Source organism: Hemicordylus capensis, chromosome 2, assembly GCF_027244095.1.
Source record: "Hemicordylus capensis ecotype Gifberg chromosome 2, rHemCap1.1.pri, whole genome shotgun sequence".
In the NCBI taxonomy this organism is placed as follows: domain Eukaryota; kingdom Metazoa; phylum Chordata; class Lepidosauria; order Squamata; family Cordylidae; genus Hemicordylus; species Hemicordylus capensis.
The window spans coordinates 62,747,234-62,755,000 of NC_069658.1; the positions used below are offsets into that span (position 1 = coordinate 62,747,234).

Consider the following 7,767-nt stretch of genomic DNA (forward strand, 5'->3'; position numbering starts at 1 on the left):
CCTGAACCAGTAACACTATGTATAATTGTAGCAAATAGTGGATTTAAGCCCAGCCTTTGCCTCAGACCAAGCCCATGTGGGGAAAAGAAAAATGCTGATTCATTCCCTCCATGTTTGCTCTACAAAGGCTGTTCCTTTAAACTTAAACTGATAGAAAATATGCTGCCATCACACCCTAATTACAGAGCTTAACCCCTCCCTGGATTTTGGTGATTGTCCAAAGAGACTCTCATTCTTTACCAATGGAAAAATACAGAAAACCTTCCACGTGCAGCCTACACGTAAAGAGCAAACTTGGCAGTGTGAGTTGCTGAGCAATCAACATTGAGGCATGTTTGCACCAGAGTAAAACCCCTTTTCCTGAGTTTAAAATCCACTCAGAGACAAGTAAAAGTACAAAGAATGAAAAGAGAAAAACTTTATTTCCAAAATACTTCAGACTGCTTCAGTCTGAGGCTCTCAGCTTCTAGTTACAGGTAAAAAGAAATACTCAGTACTTTACAAGATTATTTCCAAAGCTCACTCAGCTGGTGTCTGTAGTGGCACACTTTAAAATTGTGGTTACCCAGTGGCAAGGATAATTCAAAAAGCACCCCCAGGTTCCCTGGCTAAACCTTTCCCCAAAGCCATGGCTTCCCTCCAGAACTCACCAAATCCATGGTAGACACCTCAGGCCCCTGTATAACTCTTAGTTGCCGCCGTTGCCTGACTAGACAACCTGCTGTTCGCCCTGCCTGACTCCAACTGAGAACAAAGACCCCCATCACTTCCTGCTGCCAGGCCCTCTAGGTCCCGGCCACCATTTGCTGAGTGGCTAATCCCCAGAGGTCACTGCCTGTCAGTCAGGACAGGGTTCACTTCTGGTTCATTCTTTAGGGTAAGGGAGGGCCCATTGCTACAATAATCTACCCTGGTGTTGGCATTTCTGGCTTGTAAGGAAGTAATGTGGCTACTGTATGCACACAGCAAATCGTTTGAAGATGCCAAGAGGGATGGGTTCCACTGTTCACTGCCTCCAGTCTCCCTGCTCTCAAACTACAGTAACTGTGGAAGGGCTAATCCCCTCATGAGCTTGCCTGTCCTGTGGGAGAACACACTTGCCACCCCTCTGCTGCCTTTTGGATCCCAATGTTCAAACCCCTATACCAGGGTAATTTCTTCTGCAATTCGATCTGTGAAAACTAGCAATTGTGGCTCAAACTTGTCATCTCTAGTGCCACTCCTTTGTCTCACCTTGTCAGACTATAGAATGTTTGTTCCCTTTTGAGGCATCAGCAGTGGCCTGCAGCCTGCTAGCAGAGGATGCCACACCTGGTGAGGATATGCCAAAGGTGCCCAGTACCTTCCAATCTGCATGTCATCATCTTCCCCTTCACTCATATGGGAGCATTTGGAATACATTGAAGAGGTGGTAGCACAGATGGCTGTCAATGATGACAGTGGTCAGAAAGTAAAATGCGAAGCCCTGCCAGTACTAATATATGCCCTTTAGGAAGCTGTGGAGCACTTTGAGAAATGGTTCTGGAGTACATTATTGGTCTACATTTTCCTTGTGGCATGCTTGTGGCATGGTTGACCACAGAGCTGCATGGCTGTCCTCACCCCTCGTTGGTGGGGAAATATTCTAGCCAGTACTACCTGGCTGCTGCTTTGTGATTTGGGGGACTGTACTTGGCCTGCAGAAGTAGGTGGGATATTTTAGTTGGCAGTCGCTTCAAAGCATGTCTTTGAGAAATGCTTCTGCTTGCCTTTCTTCAAGCCATACCTTGCTTGGGGTTACCCTACCATCTATTTCTGGGTCAGGCAGGGCAGCTGGAGACAGTAGCTCTCAAAGGGTGCTGTTTAACCAGCAAACGGCTGGCTCCAGCTGAAGATGTTTATAGCTAGCAAGAGTCCTGTCCCTTCCTGGATCCTCAGGCCAACTCTGCTCTAGAGGTGGTGCCTGAGCTAGCCTCCCTCTGCTCCTGAGTAGGCCCATTGGGAGGGAAGCCCTGATCAGCTAGGTGCCAGGTGTGCACTCTGCCTTTGGAGCTGGAGCTCAGCCCTGGAACAACATTGCCTCCACTGCTTGGGACTTCTGGTGATGCAAGAGGTTCTAAGGATGGGGTAGGATTCCTACAGGGAGGCACCAGATCCCCCAGTGCTCCTCTGAGGGCTCCTCTGACTGGCTTTGACTTTGAAGGGCCTGGAGGGCTATCATCAGGATTGAAGATCCAGGCTGGGGTGGGCTCCTCCCCCAATAGGTTCTATTCCGGGTGAGCCCTCGCAGCTCCAGTGCTCCACAAGAGCACACGGGCAACTGACTCAGTCTCTTCTGAGTTACAAGTGCAGTATCTTTACTCAATTAGAGGTTTGCTATACCTACCAGCTAATAATTCAGAAGGGAAGGCATTCATCCGAGCCCTCAAGAAAGCCTATCTGTATTTGAGAAAGGTAAGAAGGCAGGGCAAGAAGGCTGCGCCCATATAATGGGCTGGGCAAGTTCTCAACGCTCCACTAAGGAACTGAAATGCCTTGGATATTCCCATTAGATCATTCTGAAACTCAATATCCCAGATCCTTTGTTTGATGACTTATTTGGCCCTATCTAGTCCTAGAAAGAGGACTGCATCTGATGAAAGACAATAGCTGAGGAGTTTTTTTACGCAGTGCTCCCACCAGCTAGAGCAGTGGCTATCAGTCAGGGTAGAAGTCTGCTGGGCATTAAATTATTACCCAAGTGTTAGGTACCAGGCTCAGGCCTCGATCTGAATGACACCCATTTACAATCTCAGAGTAGCATTAGAGATAAATTTGGGATAAATTTGGGAGTAAAAAATAATGCTCTTAAGAACCTGGGTAGAACCCGTTATAAGAGGATATAATTAGCATAAGGGCCAAGCTGGGCCCTATATAACATTTGGGCCATCAACTTTGCTTTAAATAAATTAATGGCAGCTGGAATAAACTTCCCTCCTTGACATCTGGGGAATTTTAGAATAGCTGATGTGCTTCTCTGTGCCTAAGCTACTGCATATTTGATTTAGCAGTCTTCCTCCCAGATCCTTGCAATACTGCCCCCAAATATTTGAAGCTTTTGACCTGCTCTATATCATGGTAATCAATCCTCCATTTATATTCTCCCCTATTGGAAAAGGCCAGAAATTTTGTTTTCTGATAATTAATGTTCAGTTGTTCTTCCTTGCAATAAAGGGCTAATGCCTTAAGAGCACTTATCATTCCCACTTGTGTGGGACAAAATGACCACACTTACAAAAGTACTGGGAGCATATAGAAGTACTGGGAGCTATCTATCAGCCAACTTCAGGGCATGTATATCTAATCCCTGCAAGCGCTTAATGACGGAAATTTTCACCTTCAAAAATCAGGTAACGGAAATGGGGAATTGTCCCAATTTGGACTGGGGCCATGGTGTGGGGAAAGGGGTGATCTAAGACTTTGCCCCTGCACTGATTTCCCAACTTAAATCCAACATCCCGCCCCATGATTGCTATTAGATGTGACCTGGAAAACGTACAGGTAAATTGTGCTTGGAAAATATGCAGGCAAATTGTGCCTTAAAAATATGCAGGCAAATTGTGCCTGTAACATTTTTTCTCCATAGGTCAGAGCAAGTTCAGGAGAGCAGTCTGGATCAGAGCTGTAGAGCAAAGGATTGGAACCCTTATTTACCCATGCCAGAGCTTTGATACAAATCAGGGCTCTCATAGCTACTACTTGAAACAGAAACAAATGTGGGGACTTGCAATTTTCCAGATAACGTACCAGGTTTTTCTCTACACAATAAGTGAAAAACCAAACCAATATGCATTTATTGTGTGGAAAAAACTGATTGTTCAGAAAACTCTATATGTAGTGAATATAATTAGCCTTATATCCAGGGAAGAATCCTTGGACCAACAAGGATTTTAGGCAAGTCACTCAGGCAGAAAGTGGATAGTTCAGTGTGGGGGGCAGGGACAGAAAGGGCAAGAACCTAGACTGAAGTGATGTTTGTTGTTGTTCAAAAGAGGCAAAATTTGGAGTGATGCCAGAAGCAGAGAGCATTGGTCAGTAAGAGAGTGAGCATACACAGGGGCAGAGGATGGTATCTGGACAACAGCACAGATTTGTTGATTCTGTTAGCTGGTTCTTTTTTCTTTTTTAAAATAAATCAGAATGTTAAGGTTGTCAGAAACTAATACAGGTATTGAAATTTAGTTTATACTGGTAGCAAGTCCTTCAACATTTTTGCAATATTTCACATAAACCGTGAAAGTGAAAACACTTGAGATCATTACTAACCTTTTCTAACACGTTAGTGCAATACAGGTAGTGCACCTGGAAGGGGTCAAACACAGGCTGCTTCTCCTTGCTGCTTAATGTCAGATTTAAAGGTCTAATGGTTGCCATATTTTCTTCAGAAAACTCTTCGTAAGACAGCTGTTCACTCAAATATTCCTTTAAAAGAGAAGTCCAAGTACAATTTTATTTGTACAAATGAGTACAATTTACCTTCAGTAAAAAGAATGAAGTCAACTTTCATGCATGTGTGCGAAAAAACTCAGGCTCTAAATCATAGTGCTCAACATACAGATTTATATTATAATACAGTACATGTTATAATATATATAACCATGTGTTAAAACTCTTAATGTTTTCCATACTCAAAAGAGAACCATAATCTTTTAAAATCCAAATGCAAAATATCTGGTGATTCAACTAATATTTTGTGCTTTCAAACAAACACTATCTTTTAGACTAATGATATTTGTGGCATGAGATCCTTTCCCTGTAATATTATCAACAGTACTAACAGTTTCAGGCTAGCACTAGAAAATGGATGTCCAGATTTTATATTCCCCCCCAGATAAGAGATATAGTCATTTTTGTTTCTTTTGTGTGTATTGAAACAGTTTCACACCTTTTCAGAGACTGATCCAAGTCTGCAACACACATACACCCAGCAGCACCTTCTTCATTCACTACATCTTCATATTCCACACACTGCAGACTGTTAGGACTCCTACAACATAACCCTTTCCCTCCCCCTGCCTGTCTGTTTACCATCTGCCTGATGAAGAGTTCTGTAGGACCTGGAAGCTCACTGATACTCTGTTCTTTTTGGTTGGTCCCAAATTACCCTACTTTGGATTTTTCTTTCGACAGACAAACACAACCACCTACAATGTTACTAAAATGGATGTGTCTATTATGTTGCATCTCACTGGAAACAATAGCTAGTAACTAGGTACATAGTTTATGAAAAATAAACATGTATTTAGAGCAGCGTTTAAAGGATTTTTTACCCGTTTTCTTTTCTAAACGTTTAGGGTCATCCATTACCATTCCATTTTCAAAACCAAAAATATCAGTCCGATCTTTCAACTCAAATAGTCCATAACACAAAATACGTAGTCTAAAACAGTCCTAAGGTCAAAATAGCTGATAACACAATTCTTTCTTTCTTTTTTAATATACAGAACTCACTAAGATCAAGGAACCGGAACAAGGAGCTGCAGTGACCTAGGAACCAATTAGGGATGTACGTGCAACCACAGCGGGGAGGCTCAAAGGTGGCGGGGGTGCTGCTTTAAGAGCGGGGGAGGGTGCACTTACCCCTCCTGCTGCTTTCCCCTGCTGGCGTCCATTTTGTTAAAAGCCCATCGGGGCAGCAGCGTACCTCCCTGCCACCCCATTGCCCCCCTTTTCCAGATATGACTGGAAGTCTCTGATGTGCACAGGCACATGGGAGACTTCCGGTCATATCTGGAAATCGGGGGCAACGGGGCAGCAGGGAGGTACGCTGCTGCCCCAATGGGCTTTTTAAAAAACGGATGCCAGTGAGGGGAGGGGTAAGTGCACTCACCGCTCTTAAAGCTAGACACTCCCTGCTGTTGATCCGCCGGTTCTTTGAACTGGTTTGGAGGCCCATAAAGGGCCTCCGAACCAGTTCTGTGCACACCCCTAGAACCGATCGCTACTGTGGTCAAAAAGGAACTGAAGTGTAGGTGCTTCCTCCCATCTTAAATAGCCCCACATGGTCACATGGGGCGGGGTGCAAGTGCTGAGAGGAGCTGTGGTACTCCACACTGACAGGCTTCAGCGCATTCACAAAACCCATTCTAATGGATTCAACAGATCACGCCCCAGACCAGACAGCTGCATGCACATCTTTACTTGAAATAAACACTGGGTGCATGCTGACAGATTATAGACAAATTTAAGGGTTCAGTTGTGGAATGTTTGACTTATCTTCTTGCCAATATGTCAGTTGTCAGGTTGCCACTTTTGCTTTACTTTCTTTTAAAATCAGAAAGAAATTTATAGCTGACATACTCTGTCCTAAATTGTAGCATTGTTTTTAGTTTAAGTAGAGTGTTGAAGTAATTCTATGGTATTCCGAGTTCTTTCTTGTTTCTCTTTTATGTTATGCTTTATGTTATGCTATGCCATGTTATGTTATGACCAGTGGTCACAACAATAAACTTATTACTTACTATGATGAAGTATATAATGACAGAAAATGCACCCTATAATGACAGAAGATGTATGAGATTTCCAAGAAACATCATTCAGTCCCCAGAGCTTTATATGGGTTTGGCACTGGTTTCAGTACCAAACTCATATGAGTTCATATTGAACTCATATTGAAGTGCTGTATGCTGTTGAAAAGGAACAGTGTTATTGTTTCCTCCCAAGGTAAGAGTCACAAAATATGAGGCATAACAGAAAAATGAAAGTTTCTGGGTCCAGCATATCTCTTGAGGATTAGTAAGAACCCAGATGTTTTTAATAATTAACAGTTAAAACAGTTTTACATTTGATTATTGTTTTCATTGCTTCCCACCGACCCTCCTTCTATCCCAAAACCAAAATTGGGCAAGTAAAACTTTTATGACAACAAAAAGTAATTCCTACTCCCTTTGATTTCTCAAGGACTGAAAAAACTGAACTCAGAAGTGATTTTATTTTGGGTAATTCACAATCCAGGTCTTATGCTTCATCCTTTACTGACCATTAGAGTCCCCAAAGACACATGCTGTTGGAAACAGTAAACATAATCTAAAACGTACATTTCCCCACCAGCAGTTCCCATTGCTTCATTGTAAAATTATGCATGTGAGTTTGATGTATCAGACAAGCACTGACAGTGTTTGCTATATGTATATATATTTATATATATAATAATATAGCAAGCCTGTGAACCTGCTCCCTCTGAAAGCAAAAGTTCACAGCTTGGAAGTTCTCCTGGATCCAGCACTGCTCCTAGAAAATCAGGCGGCAGTGGTGGCCATGAGTGCCTTTGCTCAGCTTCGGCTGCTGTACCAGCTGCAACTCTTCCTCAGGAAGCTTGACCTGTCACCCATGCCTTGGTCATGTCATGTTTGGATTAATGCAATATGCTCTATGTGGGAATGCTCTTGAAAACAAATCTACAGATGGTGTGGAATGCAGTCGACAGTTTGATTTCTGGGGCCGCATGCACACGCATATTACAACAATATTGAAGACACTGCACTAGCTGCCAATGTGTTTCAGGTACAATTCAAGGTACTGGTTGTTACCTTTAAAGCCCTAAATGGCTTGGGCCTTGGGTACCTTAGGAGCTACCTGCTCCCAGATGATCTACCCACCTGACTAGGTCAGCTGGGAGGGCTCTGCTCTGTATGTCAACACCTGCTGAGGTTCATTTGTCAAGCACACAGGACAAGGCCTTTCAGTGATTTCCCTTAGGCTGTGGAACTCACTTTTAGTTGAGGTCTGCATGGCTCCCTTTCTCCCAGC

At 43.4% G+C, this 7,767-nt stretch overlaps 1 protein-coding gene across 5 annotated transcripts in view; it reads right to left on the reverse strand.

The window, feature by feature from the left end:
- KIAA0825 (KIAA0825 ortholog) overlaps positions 1-7,767 on the reverse strand; it is a 431,089-nt gene that overhangs the window by 210,767 nt on the left and 212,555 nt on the right. For all 5 annotated transcript variants that reach the window (XM_053293916.1, XM_053293918.1, XM_053293915.1 and 2 more), the window contains one exon: positions 4,285-4,440. In XM_053293916.1, coding sequence (XP_053149891.1) covers positions 4,285-4,440 — 156 coding nt within the window. The remainder of the gene's footprint in view (positions 1-4,284; positions 4,441-7,767) is intronic.